Source organism: Sarcophilus harrisii, chromosome 1 (assembly GCF_902635505.1).
Source record: "Sarcophilus harrisii chromosome 1, mSarHar1.11, whole genome shotgun sequence".
Lineage (NCBI taxonomy): Eukaryota > Metazoa > Chordata > Mammalia > Dasyuromorphia > Dasyuridae > Sarcophilus > Sarcophilus harrisii.
The window spans coordinates 497,115,010-497,130,966 of NC_045426.1; the positions used below are offsets into that span (position 1 = coordinate 497,115,010).

Below are 15,957 nucleotides of genomic sequence, written 5' to 3' on the forward strand. Positions count from 1 at the left end.
TAACCTATATCAGATTGCTTACTACCTTGATGGGGAGGAGGGAGAAAAAATTGAAACTTGAAATCTTACCCAAAAGAATGTTGAAAACTATATTTGTAATTGGAAAAACTAAAATACCATTAAGTGAAAAGAAAAGTCTTGGTCATTTATATATTTTAGTTCATACTTCCAATCCTTAGAATCTCTTTTCATTTTAAGACTCAATGAAAGTGCCGCCTTACATGTGAAGTCTTTCCTGATCTCTCAAGTTGCTAGTACCTTCTCTCTCAAACTACCTTATATCTATTTTGTGTGTGTTTGAGGGGCACCTAATGTCAGCACTCTTTTAGTTCAAGCTCGATGATGAGATGAAATGAAGTACTTGACAAGTCATTGAATGGTTAACAAAAGGAGTTTTAATTTTTTCCTAACACAGTAAGGATATGCAACAAGGAAATAATGTCACTAGGCTTTTCTAGACATGCTGTTCCCTTTCCTCCTCCTTAATGCCCATCTCATCCTCATATAGAAAACTCATATGTTCAATAGGGTAGGGTATGGTCATGTGAGTGATCTTCAGAAATCCATCAAGTTGGGGCAGCCAGATTCCACATGGGTGGGACTTTTCACACCTTCAGGTAAACAGGAAGCTGTGTTAAAAGAGGCAGTTTTATTGGCTGTCATGGAAAATCAGTTCCTATTGATGGAAAAGTAGGGAAACCCAGTTCTATCACATTTGTGTACCTAACAGAGATGCATGCTTGCTTCTCCAGATAAATTATAAGCTCCTTGAAGGCAGGAATTGTTAAACTTTTGTCTATGTAACCCCAGTATTTGGCATTAGTGTGCAGCACATAATAGGCATTTAACAAATTATTGCTATACCTTTTCTTTGGCAATCTTACTATCTCCCAAAGTTTTAACTGCCATTTCCATGTAGATTATTCCCAGAGATTTATTTCCAGTTCTGATGTATCTTATGAATGCCAACCTGTTCCTGCACCTTCAGCTGCCTTCAGTATAGTTGGTTCTCCTGATTTCAATTTTTGTTCATGGTATTGCCCACAAACATGTCTGTAATATTTGTTTTGCCTTTGATTTTTCCTTTTTTCTATCTCCAGTATCAATTCAAGATCTTAGTGATTTAATTTCCCTAATTCTTGTAGGCATGGCATCAGTTTCTATTCTTGATGCACTGTTCTATAGATCACTCTAATAACCTCCAGGTCTTCTTGTGTTTACGTTCTCCCTTATGCAATCCTTTTATAGTACCACTGCCAAAATAATTTTTCTAATGCATAAATCTGGCCATGTCATATCTCAAGAGTCTACACTGGTGCCTATTTCCTACTTTATTTAAACTTCTTATTCTGGCACTCATGGCCCTTCAGGTAATATATTACCTTTTCAGCCTAAAACATAATCTTTTTAAAAGAAATTATCCTTTTTTTATTAAAGCTTTTTATTTTCAAAACATATGCAGGGATAATTTTTCAACATTGATCCTTACAAGATCTTGTGTTCCAAATTTTCCCCTCCTTCCTCTCAATGGCAAGTAAACCAATATATGTTAAACATATTAAAATATATATTAAATCCAATATATGTATACATATTTATACAATAATCCTCAAACATAATCTTTCTGCCCTTCTAAAACATTAATTCACTGTACTCCCATTACTCTGGACCCCTGATCATATTGTTTCTTATGCTGAAATTAATCCCCTGCTTCTTGTCACATATTGCCTATCATTTATAGCCCAACTGAAATATTCTCCTTGAGTAACCTTTTCCTGGTTTCCCCAATTTGTAGTGACTTTTCCCTTCAGATATCACAGAGAACTGTTCTGTAATTCTATAATGCACTTAGAGGTAATATATGGTAACAACAGATCCACACCTGGGCCCAGAGGAGCTGAGGCACTTGCTTTTTCCCTTCAGGGGCTCCTAACTCTCAGTTCATGCCTAAAGATCAAATTCAGTCCCCGAGGAGCCTGGCAGAACTCTATAAACAGGCCTTATGTTCTTTTTCATTGTCTCTGGCTCTTTATACTCCCACCTTGGAGTCCTAGGGAAAAATCACTTAAAGCTTAGGTATGGATCTGAGTCTAGGCCAAAAGGGAATAAAAAGGTATAATCAAGGATCATTAAACATTTACTATGTTGCCAAGTATGGGGTGGTATAGGATACCTATTTATTACCCCTCACTTTAATACACAAAAGACTCATAAGCACCAATTGATAAAGACTTAAAGCATGATATGAAACTCCATAATTCCTAATTCCTATCTCCCTGGGAGTATGGCATTTTAAACATTAATCAATTAGTGAGATTACTGAGCAACTATTTCACCTTCACTTTGGCTCTAGACTATAAAATCTATTGAGTAGAGGTTCTTTCTAGTTCCTCTTTGACACCTACACCCCTTTCCATTCATTGTGAGAACTGATAATAGGATGATAGCAATCAGGAGAGTAGTTTCTTTAACTTTGAGCCAAATGTATCATTAGTTATCAGGAAAGGAGCACAACTCACCCCAGGGCATTGGCCTTAGTCTACATGTAATAATACATGATGTCTAAGTGGTCCCCATGTTTGCATAGTATAAGTTACTCAAGAGCAGAAAATATGCTATTTAAATTTTGATTGTCTTCAGCATCCAACTTGGTGTTCTCCATATTTAATATTTGCTATGTAGCTGTTAATTTATCTCAGCTTCAGTTTCATTTGTTAAATGGACAAAACGGGCAGCTAGGTGGCTTAGGGGATAGAGAATTAGCCCAGGAATTGGGAGGATCTGAGTTTAAATCTAGCCTCAGACATTTAATGTTTACTGTGTGACCTTGGGCAAGTCCCCATTGCCTTTCCAAAATAAAAAAAAATTTTTTTAACTGTACAAAACACCTGGATCATCTGCATTTCAATGTTATAAGAATCACATTCAGGTATGTAGTAAACCTTAAAGTATTATTTATATAAATGTAAACTATTATCTTTATGACAGGAATTTCTAACCATGATTATCTTTTAGTCCTCAAAATTGATTGGAAGTATCAGTTTTTATATGCCTCTCAGATCTTCCCAATATTAAGATAGTATACGTGTCTATATGTATGTGTATGTGTATGTGGGATACCTATCCACATATGATACTGGGTCAGTGGGTATGTATGCACATAGGCTAGCGCTAAAAAGGTTAGGACTAACAGTAGATAACTTGAATCTCTTGTTATGTTTTCAGTGTCTTCAAAGAATCATTGGGTTTGGGGGGATGGCAAAGGGAAGAAAGATTAGTTCTCCTACTTAGTCATGTTTTATTAATTTTAGAAGTAAAAGCTGTCCTTAACTAATGGAACACAACCTAGATATTCTGAAACCTGTTCAAGGACTTTCCACTGTCTTTCTCCAGCTATTAAAGTTGAAACATGTTAGAATTGGTCCATATCATCATTGACTCTGGTTTCCATGACTAACAAAAACTAGTTTTTAGTAAATTATCATAGTTGGTTTTCATGTTGTTTACTTCAAACATGCATACACCTCTATCCAAACCAGCAAAACTGATATAATTCTAAATAATTTTTAAAGCTAATATGAATCACATTTTTAAAAAATTTTATTTCCCCCCAATTACATGTTAAAACTAATTTTTTTTACATTTTGAGGGATTGTTTTGAGTTCCAATTTTATAAGGAAAGGATATAGGTTAATCACATGCAATCATGTGAAACATTTTCATAGTAATGATTTTGTACAAGACAAAAAAATTGAAAGTGACAAATAGTATGCTTCAGTCTATATTCAGAGAATATCAGTTCTCTGTAGGCAGAAAGCATGTTTCGTTATGAGTCCTTTGGGATTTATCTTGAATCATGGTATTGCTTAGAATAGCTAAATCATTCACAGTTCTTCATCCAACAGTGTTAATGTTGTATGACATTCTCCTGGTTTTGCTTGCTTCACTTGGTATCAGTTCATGTCTTTCCAGGTTTTTCTGAAATCCTGCTTTTCTTACAACAGCATCCTGTCATTTCTTACAGCACAATAATAAAAAACTAGTATCAGATTTCCAAATTAGCTCTTCATCAGCATTTATTAAGCACCTACTATTGACACTATAGTAAGGACAATGGTGCTAGTTACAAAGATGGTATTTGCCTTCTATTGGGAAGAGACAACATGTGCATATTAAAGTATACAGAAGAAATTTTTTATGGTGGAGAGGTGTAGTGTTCTTTTCTAACATATAATCGTTCTCTGGGAGCAGGTTTCCTGGGGAGCTTCTGGAGGCAGAATTCAAATTCAATTCAAAGTAATAATCACCTCAAATGCAGCCAGCTGTTAAAGTACAGTACTTTATTGTCTCTTCCAAAATAGCCCGGTAAGCTTTCCTTGGTTCTGAGAGCTCTCTTTTCTAGTCCTTTGCCTCTGCCAACTTCAGCCTCCAGCTCTCTCTGAATCTCCCAAACTAACTCCTGACTGAGCTTCATCCTTTTATATCCTCTTTTAGAGGTGTGAACTCAAAGGTTGACTCCTCCTCCTTGAGAGTAAGATTGTGGGTTCCTGACTTGTGAATCTCCTCCACTGAACTTGTGAATCTCATACTGAATCCTGACTTGTGAATCTCCCAAAAGTGTGAACTCCAATGAGTACTTAAATACTTTAGTGAGCTAGAGAACTTGCTAAGTACCATGCTAAATTAGATAAGTGATTTAACACTTTGTGAGGATTCTAACAGAGAGGCAATAGTAGCTGGAGGGATCAGGAAGGATTTCATGTAGAATGTAGTATTCAAGCTGGCATTAGTGTGGAGGATACGCTGCAAATGTATGGAGATGGGAGATGGAAAGTTATATGAGGAACAGTACAGCTAGTCAGGCTAAATTGTAGAGTTCATCAAGATAAGTAATATATAAGGGCTGAAAAGAGATTGAAGCCAGGTCTGGAAGGGTTCTTAAATGTTAAACAAAAATTTAAAATTTTTGTTGAAATAGTAATTTCAGTTCTAATGACTTCATAGCAATATTGAAAAATAGAGGCTGAGCTGATGGAAGTAAATATTATAATAGCTTTTTATTTTCAAAATATATGCAAAGATGGTTTAACATTTCACCCTAGCAAAACCTTGTGTTCCAAATTTTTTCCCCCTCCCTTCTCTCCACTCCTTCCCCTAGACAGAAAGTAATCCAAATATATTAAACATGTATTTCCACATTTATCATGCTGCACAAGAAAAATCAGATCTAAAAGAAAAATGAGGGAAGAAGCAAACAAAGATGAAAATACTGTGATTTGATCTGTGTTCATTCCCCAAAATCCTCTTTCTGAATGCAGAAGGCTCTCTCCATCACAAGCCTATTGGAACTGGCCTGAATTACCTCATTGTTGAAAAGAGCCTCATCCATCAGATTGATTATCACATAATTTCATTACTGTATATGGTGTTTTCCTGGTTCTGCTCATTTCACTTCTGCATCGGTTCACATAAGTCTCTCCAGGACTCTCTGAAATCATCCTGCTGATCATTTTTTACAGAATAGTAATATTCCATAAATTCATATACCATAACTTATTCATCCATTGCCCAACTGATGAGCATCCATTGCTTCAAGTTCCTTGCCACCACAAAAAGGGCTCTTACATTTTTGCACATGTGGGTCCCTTTCCCTCCTTTATGATCTCTTTGGGATACAAGCCCAGTAGAAACAGTACTAGATTAAAGGGTATTTCACAATTTGATAGTCCCTTGGGCATAGTTCCAAATTGCTCTCCAGGATAGCTGGATGTATTCACAATTCCACCAACAATGTATTAGTGTCCCACTTTTCCCACATTCTAATATTTATCTTTTCCTGTCATCTTAGCCAATCTGAGAGGTGTGTAGTGGTACCTCAGCATTGTGGAAGTAAATGTTTTAATAGGGGGAATTTAAGTGCCTATCTTCAAATTTACCAGAATACACTTGGGTGCTTTGAGATCTCTAGACTTATATATATATGAATGGTTTGCCCATGAATGTCATAAGGCATCAAGGAAAGTTACACAGCAAACAGGTATCAAGATATCAAAGAACATTCTTTTAGATAATTTATCTTCTTATAGAATAAATATAATTAACAGGTAAATACAGGTAACCTAAAGCAAATTAAAAAATACAACTGAAAAATGAACAACACAAATTTAGTTAAAAGGTGTTTCCCAAACAAGTCAGAATCCTAGCACATCGAGAAAATCTAAATTTGGAACAAGTTCTGATATATTTAGTTGATAAGATATATCAACTTATCTAGTTGATAAGTTTAAATATGTACATAAATACGAATCGTATTTATGTACATATTTAAACTTACCAACTTGTCAAAATAAAAACAAAACTGGTGTGTCTGTACATGGTTATTTTGTCAAGTTGGCTTTTGTTGAAAAGACGGCTGATTATTTCTAAGCACTTCATAGCAGTATTGAAAGGGGGCAAAAGTAGCACCAAATGTTCTTAAAAGCCAAGTTCAAATGCTTTTCTCAAAATTTAGCCAGGACACAAGTGGCGCTATTAATTCCGGGCCAAAAACAAATGCAATAACGAACTCGGCGTTGCCTATTCCACAGGCCCCGAATGACCTGGCGGTTTTCTGGAGGTAAGGAGGCTGTGAGGATAAAGCGGGACCTATGGTTTGGAGCAGATTTTTAAGCTAGGGTCTGTGAATTTATGCAAATTGTAATTAGTTTCATCTGTAACCCTATATATTTTATGTATTTAAAAATAATGAAAGCTTTCATAGACTTCACCCATTGCCAAAGAGGTCCGTGAGGGGGAAAAAAATTTAAGATGCTCCAGGTTTAGAGTGGTATCAGTTCAACGTCTGAAAACCAGTTCACCGGCAAGGAATGGAGAAAGAGGATTTCTCAGGAAAGGGCTGGCAAATCGGGATGTTGGGGCTGGCTGAGCATCTTTCCCCTCCCTAAAGGGGTGCGGGGATCCATAATTGGGACTGGAACGAGTAAGGAGTGGAATGTTCACGGGGGTCCCCAGCCCCGCCTCCATCCCTGCAGCTCCGAAAACGAGCAAAGAGCAGCCATTGGGTGCAAAACGTCGGCACCGGCCACGTGGCATTGCCATGCACGAGGCCGCCCAGGTGTCATCAGTCCCCTTCAAATCAGAAGCCCACAAAAAGCAAGCGAAGAGTGGGATTGGAAGCTGAGGGCGAAGGAGCTTCCGGTAGCTCGGTGTCGGGTTCAAGTGTGACGCCCTCCCCTCGTTTGCCCACGCCCCCTACATCATAGGGTCCTAGACACTGGACTGCGTTTGCTCTAAGGCCTTGTGGGGCCGCGCAGTTGCCGTCTAACAACCACCTGTCATTGCTCTCTAGCTCCACTAGGGTAAAAGAGGCGGGGCTCGCCCTCGAAGCTCCTCCTCCCCACGGAGAAGGCCTAGCCGAGGCCTTTACCGCCCCCGCGGAGCTTGCGGGACTGGCCCCGCCCCTTCAGCCATCGCCGCCGCCGCCGCCGCCGCCGCCGCGGCCTCAGCCGTCTTCCCCTGCGCCACAATCGGTTGAGGCCGCGCCCCCCACCGCCTCCGCTTAGAGGCAGAAGCTGACGCGTCGCCGGGTGCGGAGTGAGATTCGGCGGTGGGAAGGCCCTGGAAATCCGTCGTCTCTTTTCGGATAACTGTGTTCCCTTCCCCCCGAAGGACCGCCGAGGGCGCGGAAGTGACGTGAAGAGATGGGGGAGAGACTCGTTTAAATCCGTTCCCGGGTGATCTTCACCCGCCCCTTCGCCGCCGCTGCCTCTTCGTTTCCTTCCCGAAGATCGGCAGCCGTCGCGTCGCCTTCGCCGCCAGGGCCGCGGATCCTCAGTGGTTGGGACACCTTTTCCCCCACCCGCGGTCCTCGGAGCTGTAACAAGCGACGCCGCAAGGGGAGCCAGAGCTGCGGCGCCGCAGAGAGGGGCGGCCGCCGCCGCCGTCGCCAGCGCTCCCGTCTTGTCTCCTCCCCCCAAATATGGCAGCGGCAGGCGGCGGCGGCGGCGGCGGCAGTAGCAACAGCAACAGCGGCGGGCCGGCCGAAGGCGGCGGGAGCAGCCGCCGCACCGTTTTTCTGTTCGACCGGCGCGAGGAGCAGTCGGAGGTCGGAGAGCGCGCGCTGCACTTGGAGGAAGGCGCAGGCTTCTCGAGCTTCCGCGGCGCCGTCTGTCAGGTGAGGAAGGAGCGCAGGAGGGGACGGGGCGGGCAAATGAGGCGCTGGGCAAGGCTGCGCGGGCCGAGCCGCCTGGCCTGGCCCGGCCCCGGCCATAAACCTGTCACCCCGTAGCTGCCCCTCTACACGCCCCCGGGTCTGAGCTGGGAAATGCGCGCCTGGGAAAGGGAACCTGCCGGTGACCTGCGAGACCCGCGGCCCCGGTTTCTTGTGTGTCTCCCTTTTGCCTCCCCAGCACGTTTGCGCTAATCCCCAACGCGCGAAATGCACGCGTCTCCCGGCTTGGAGGTGGCGGGCACTCTGCACCTTCTTCATGTATTGATACTGTTGGGGAAGTAGAAGAAATGTGCCACAGGAGGATGGCTTACTTCCTCATCCTGCTGGCCTGTGAAAGTTGTTTCCTGGAGGTTTCCGACTTTAAAAAGTTGGCTTTTCTCGAATTCGTGTGCAACTTTTTCATCGATTCACGAGGAAGTTGTTTTGCCTTGACTCAGAAATAAGGGTGATGCTGTCTTTAAAAACGGGAGTAAGGGCTGTATTGATGGTATCCTTTGGCTTCCCAACCATGGATTTTTTTTGTTGTTGTTGTTGTTGTTGGGGGCGGGTTTCTCCTTACGGTTTGGAAGTTGCAAAATCTCTATGGGCATGTTTGCAACAGGGTTACTGTATGATGCTATAGTTTATCCATTTTGCTGGGCTCACTAAGTTCTTGAGGAATCATCACTTTGCAAAAAGGTCACATGAAGGGATAGAGGAAAAACTGAAACCTAGCCCTTTTCTTGAGATCTTTTTTTTTTTTTTTTTTTTTTTTTTTTAAAGTATCTGTGGCCCGCTTGGATTTTGTGAACTTGGACTTTGCTTCACAAAAAATTAAAACCAAAAATGTCCCCTGGCAGCTGCTTTTCCTCCCCAAAATACAACAAAACGTTGATCTCGTATGTGTTTTGTGATAAGATTTTTTTAAAAATAGAAAATACAGGTGTTTCCCCACATGACTACGACCCAACAGTATGATGAGTTTGTGTGTTTCGTGTTTCGTTTCTTTAAGAATAATTTTAAGCTTACAATTTTCTTTTATTGATTTTATAAAAAAAACTTTTTTAGATTTTAGAGTTTCTTGTCGCTTCATTTGCATAAATTTTTTTTTCTCAAAAACACGTTTGTATTATCAGAAACGATTACAAGACTGGATGTTAATAAATGTCATTTGCTTGATCGGGCTCTGAAAGGTTAGGCAGGATTATAATTGTTTAGGAATTTTACTAAGCTCAATGAAACAAATTCTGATGAGGCAAACAGTTACTGCAGAAATCTGTTATAATCACTATTTTCATTAGCTGTTCTTCCACCACCACTTTTTAAAATACAATATTAATTCCACAAAATGGTAGCACATAAAATTTTGGTTGTATGCACATCATCTAAGTCAGTAGAAATTATATTTTTCATCATCAGGTAAACATGCATGTGCAACTGAACACACATTGACCAAATTTCTAGTATTACAAGTGTTTTGGGGAAGGTTAGTCAACAGTTATTATCCTTTTCTTCAGCTCATTTTATAGATGAGGAAACTGAGGCAAATAGTTTTGTGACTTGTCCAGGATCACCCAGGCTAGATTTGAATTCGGGTCTTTTTTTTTTTTTTTCTCTGAGGCAATTGGGGTTAAGTGGCTTGCCCAGGGTCACACAGCTAGGAATTGTTAAGTTTGTGAGGCAGATTTGAATTTAGGTCCTCCTGACTTTAAGGCTGGTACTCTATGCACTGCGCCACCTAGCTGCCAAGAACTCAGGTCTTCTTGACTCCGGTTGTATGATAGAGTTCATTGAAATGTAAAAAGACTGGAAATCCAGGAAGGGGCTAGATTGTAAAAAGCTTTATACCAAACAGGAATTTATAGAAAATCCATTAGAAGTTAATAGAGATCCATTGAAGTTTTAAATAGGAAAATTTTGGCAGCTAAATTCAGGAATAGGGAGAGACTTGAAAAGCAGAGAGAACAATTAGAAAGTTATTGAAATAGTTACTTGGGGGAGAAAGGGGAAGGGAGGAGAGGAGAAGAAGGATGGGGAGAAATATAAATGTTACTTGGGCATAATGGGGTAAGAAAGAAGACTCAAGGATAGTATTTAGGTTATCTACTTAGTTGCCTGGGAGGATTATTAGTAAAGAAGGAAGCTGGAGATCTTTTGGAGGGAAAATACTAAATTCTGTTTTGTAGATGTTGAGTTTGAAATATTGAATGACCTATTCAGTTCCAGATGTCGAATTGGTGACATTGGACTGGAATTTAGTATAGAGACTAATGTTAGATATACTTGATTTGAGAATTCTTTGCATAGAAATGATTCTTGAATTCTTGGGAGTTGATGAGATCACAAGTGAAATGAGATAGAGGGAAAAGATAAGTTCTAACAGATCCTTTGGGATGTATATTGCACTCATGATTAATTGGTGTGATTATAGAGCCCAGCTTTTTAAACTATTGTCCATGACCCCACATAGGGTCTTGTAACTGAATGTGGGGGTTGCAAAATTATGATTTATTATTAGTAAATGATTTGTATATTTGCATCTGGGGTCGCATAAACATTTATTGGGCAAAAGAGGCGATGAATGGAAAAATTTTTTTAAAGAAACCCTGATCTAGAGGAATATAACTTGTAAAACAGATGGCTAGAAGGATAACGAAAAGAGAGATAATGTCAACAAAACTCAAAATATTGAGAAATAAAAGATCAGTAGTATCTTAATGATTTCAGAGTGGTCAAAAATGATGAGATCAAGGAAAGACCATTAGATTTGACAAGAGATCACTGGTATTTTTGGAGAGAGATTTCAATTGAAAGAAGAGGTTGAAAAACATACTGCAGACTTTTTAGAAGATCTTTTATTCCTCAAGATATCTTCTTTACAAGATATCTTCCTCTACATCAGGGTTTCTTAATTTTTTTTCCCATTCACCCCCTCTTTTGCCCAATAAATTTTTATGTGATACCAGAGCAAGATTGGAAAAAAATCCCTTCAGAGAGGCAGGCTGGTGGTTACTGTTCAAGGTTCCTTCAGGCAGGTAATGATGGATTCTGTGAGAACCACCTTAGAATGATGACAGCCAAGGTAGTGATATAGCCCAAGATTGTTTTTAGCTGTTAGGTGATACTTACTATTGACTCATGATAATTGTTTTCAGGGAAGAAGAAACTAGAGTATTAACCTTAAAGCTCTTTATTATGAAAGCAGGAATTGGATTGGGCTTACAACTAAAAAAGCTAGAAAAAGAATAAATTAAAAACCCTCAATTAAATACCAGATTTGAAATTCTGAAAATAAAAGGTGACATTAATAAAATTGAAAATAAGAAAATAAGAGTTGGTTTTGTGAAAAAAAAACCCAACAAAATAGATAAAATTTTAGTGAATTTGACTAGAAAAAGGAAAGAAGAAAATCAAATTTTCGTCTCAAAAAATGAAAAGGGAGAACTTTCCACCAGTGAGGAGGTAATTAGATCAATGATTAGAAGTTATTTTGCCCAAGTATATGTCTATAAATTTGATAATCTAAGTGAAATGGAGGAATAGTTGCAAAAATATAGATTGCCCACATTATAACAGAAGAGGAAATAAATTATTGAAATAGTCCCATTTTAGAAAAAGAAAATAGAACAAGCTGTTAATCAACTCTCAAAGAAAAAAAATCTCCAGGGCCAGATAAATTTACATGTGAATGCGAATATTCTGCCAAACATTTAAAGAACAATTAATTCCAAAACTACATAAACTATTTGAAAAAAGGACTCCCACCAAATTCCTTTTATTACACAGATATGGTGGTGATAACTAAACCAGGTAGGGTGAAAACAGAGAAAGAAAATTATAGATCAATTTCCCTAATTAATATTGATGCAAAAATCTTAAATAAAATATTAACAAAGAGATTACAGAAAGCCATCCTCAGGATAATACACTATGACCAAGTAAGATTTATACCCGAAATGCAAGGCTGGTTCAATTTTAGGAAAACTATTAACATAATTTACTGTATCAGTAACTAAACTAATAAAAAAACTGATTATCTCAATAGATGCAGAAAAAGCATTTGATAAAATCCAGCATTCATTCCTATTAAAAACACTAGAGAGTATAGGAATAAATGGACTGTTCTTTAAAATGATCAGTAGCACTGGTCTTATACCCCAAAGAGATACTAAAGAAGGGAAAGGGACCTGTTTGTGCCAAAATGTTTGTAGCATCCCTGTTTGTAATGGCTAGAAACTGGAAAATGAATGGATGCCCATCAATTGGAGAATGGTTGGGTAAATTGTGGTATATGAATGTTATGGAATATTATTGTTCTTTAAGAAATGACCAGCAGGATGAATACAGAGGCTTGGAGAGACTTACATGAACTGATGCTAAATGAAATGAGCAGAACCAGGAGATCATTATATACTTCAACAGCGATACTGTATGAGGATGTATTCTGATGGAAGTGGATTTCTTCCAACAAAGAGATCTCACTCAGTTTCAATTGATCACTGATGTACAGGAGCAGCTACACCCAAAGAAAGAACACTGGGAAATGAATGTAAACTGTTTGCATTTTTGTTTTTCTTCCTGGGTTATTTTTACCTTCTGAATCCAATTCAGAGATTGGAGCTCTTCCAGCAAGGAGACCTGTTTGGTTCTGCACACATATATTGTATCTAGGATATACTGTAACATATATAGCATGTGTAGGACTGCTTGCCATCTAGGGGAGGGGCTAGGAGAAGGGAGGGGCAAAATTAGAACAGAAGTGAGTGCAAGGGATAATGTTGTGAAAAATTACCCAGGCATGGGTTCTGTCAATAAAAAGTTATAATTATGAAAAAAAATTAAATTAAATTTAAAAAAAATGATCAATAGCATCTATTTAAAACCATCAGCAAGCATCATATGTAATGGGGACAAACTAAAACAATTCCCAGTAATATCAGGAGTGAAACAAGGCTGTCCACTATCATCATTACTATTCAGTATTGTGTTAGAAATGTTAGCATTGTCTATAAGAGAAGAAAAAGAGATTAAAGGATTTAGAGTAGGTAATGAGGAAACCAATTATCACTCTTTGCAGATGATATGATGGTATACTTAGAGAATCAACTAAAAATGTACTAGAAACAATTCGCAACTTTAGCATAGTTGCAGGGTACAAAATAAGTCCACAGAAATCATCAGCATTTTTATATATTACCAACGAAGTACAACAGCAAGAAATACAAAGAGAAATTCCATTTAATATATCTAGATAATATAAAATATTTAAGAATCTACCTGCCAAGGAAAAGTCAGGAACTATATGAACACAACTATAAAACACTTTCCACACAAATAAACTCAAATCTAATAAATTGGAAAAATATCAAGTGCTCATGGGTAGGCCGAGCAAATACAATAAAAATGACAAATACTATCCAAATTAATCTACTTATTTAGTTGCCATATCAGTCAAACTCCCAAGAAATTATTTTACAGATTTAGAAAAAAAAATAACAAAATCCATTTCTTTTTCTCTTTTCCCCCTCCTTACTTCCTCGTCCTCTTCCAATTCCCTTCTTTCCCTTCCTTTTTCCTTTCATAGGATAATACTAAGTTTTGCTGAGTAATAAGACTATATATTATTTGTCTTCTGGAATATTGGAATCTAAGCTCTCTGGTCCTGTGTAGGGGACTGCTAAATCTTGTGTGATCCTGATTGTGGCTTCTTGGTTCTGGAATTCTTCCTTTCTGGCTCCTTGCAGTATTTTTTGTTTGACCTAGAAGATCTATATTATAATTATAATGTTCCTGGGCATTTATATTTTGGGGTTCCTTTCAGGAAGTGACTAATAAATTCTATTTCTTCTTTGATCTTTGGTTTTTATTTTAATTAGATTTTTTCAATTCCAAATTCTCTCCTCTCCCCCTTCTCCACCCATTAAGAAGGCTAGAAAAACAAAGCCCATAAAAAACAATGCATGGTTGTGTAAAATAAATTTTCCTATTGATGAGTCCAAGAAAAAGAAAATATGCTGCATCACTTATTTATCTGGAGGGTGTGAATAACATGTTTTATCATTTGTTTTTTGGAATGGTAGTTGATCATTGTGTTGATCAGCATATAATTTCTGAAACTATCCCCTTCATTACTTCTTATAGCCCAATAGGAGTCTATCACATATGTGTATCATAAATTCATTCTCCCAATTCATTGGACATCCTATTAGTTGCTAATTTTTTGCTGCTATGAAGAAGACTTATAAATATTTTTGTACTTATATGGCCTTTTCCATTCTTTGATGTCTCCATTGTAAGGGATTTTGCTGGGCCAAAAGAATATGCACAATTTAATAGCTTTTTTTTTTTTTTTTTTTTTTGAGGGAGAGGGTCTTCTGGCTATAAGAGATCTAGAAATTTTCTTTTTATCATTTTTTGGTCATAGCTTTTTTCTAGTTGAGTGATTCTTCTCTGCTCATTTTATTTTTCAGGTCTTTTTTTTTTTTTAATAGCTTTTTATTTACAAAACATGCATGGGTAATTTTTTCAACATTGACTCTTGCAAAACCTTCTGTTCCAACTTTTCCCCTCCTTCCCCCCATTCCCTCTCCTAGATGGCAGGTAGTCCAATAAATGTTCAATATATTAAATTATATGTTAAATCCCAAATATGTATACATATTTATAGTACCTTGCTGCACAAGAAAAATCGCATCTAGAAAGAAAAAAAAATCTGACAAGGAAAACAAAAATGCAAGCAAAAAACAGAGTGAAAATGCTATGTTGTGGTCTACGCTCAGTTCCCATAGTCCTCTCCCTGTGTGTTGATTGTTGGAACTGGTTTGAATCATCTCATTGTTGAAGAGAGCCATGTCCATCAGAATTGATCATCGTATATTTATTTATATTTATTCTCCTTGTTGTTGTGTATAATGATCTCCTGGTTCTGCTCATTTCACTTAGCATCAATTCATGTAAGCCTCTCCAGGCCTCTCTGAAATCATCCTGCTAATCGTTTCTTACAGAACAATAATATTCCATAACATTCATATATCAGGTCATTTGTTTTTGCTGAGATAGATATATCTTACATTTTCAAATATTTTTTCAGTCTTTTGAGTGTTTTAATATTTCTTGTTGTGTCAGGGAATTATTAGCTTTTATTTGGCTCATTCCAATTTTGGGGAGGTGTGGGATAAAAGTATATGTGGAAAGATTTGTATTGTACTTACTATTCCAATTTAGATATTACACTTTCAATTCTTTTTTTCCATGGCTTTCATTTCTTTGACAATTTTCCTTCTAGTTCTTATGTAAATATTTTTAACTTTAAAAAACTAGTTGAATTTTAATTGAATTTCTGCTCAAGGTACGTTTTACTATCATCTTTGCTTGTAAATGTTTTGGAGTTAGGACAGCTAGATGGTACAGTAAATAGAGTATCAGTTCTAAAGTCAGATGCACCTGAGTTCAAATTGGGCCTCAGATAAACTTATTAGCTATGTGACCCTGGGCAAGTTACTTAACCCCAATTGCCTCCTCATAAAAAAAAAAATAAACCAAAAAAAAACCCCAAAACATTTTGGATTCTTTTACTGGTAGGTTTGTGTCTTAAGTGTTTGTTCTAATGGTTTCTTATGGTAGAAATTTTTTTTTCTTTGCTTGTTCTTTCAGCCCACTTCCCAGCTTCAGATTTGATGTTAGGACTGTTCCCTGTGCACTTCTGGAGGGAGTTTCTTGGCTGAGTTTGTGGTTTTGGGGACCTATCT

At 37.9% G+C, this 15,957-nt stretch overlaps 1 protein-coding gene across 8 annotated transcripts in view; it reads left to right on the forward strand.

Annotated features, from left to right (window-relative positions):
• Positions 1-7,893: 7,893 nt before the first annotated feature.
• Positions 7,894-15,957, forward strand: part of SMCHD1 (structural maintenance of chromosomes flexible hinge domain containing 1) — a 222,882-nt gene continuing 214,818 nt past the window's right edge. For 7 of the 8 annotated variants that reach the window (XR_004230979.1, XM_031946585.1, XM_031946581.1 and 4 more), the window contains exon 1: positions 7,979-8,173. Coding sequence is in view for 7 of the 8 variants with exons in the window: in XM_031946585.1 (XP_031802445.1) it covers positions 7,979-8,173 (195 nt within the window). In the remaining variant the exon portion in view is untranslated. Of the gene's footprint in view, positions 8,174-15,957 lie in introns of all 8 variants that reach the window. The other variant, XM_031946579.1, reaches the window with a different exon arrangement.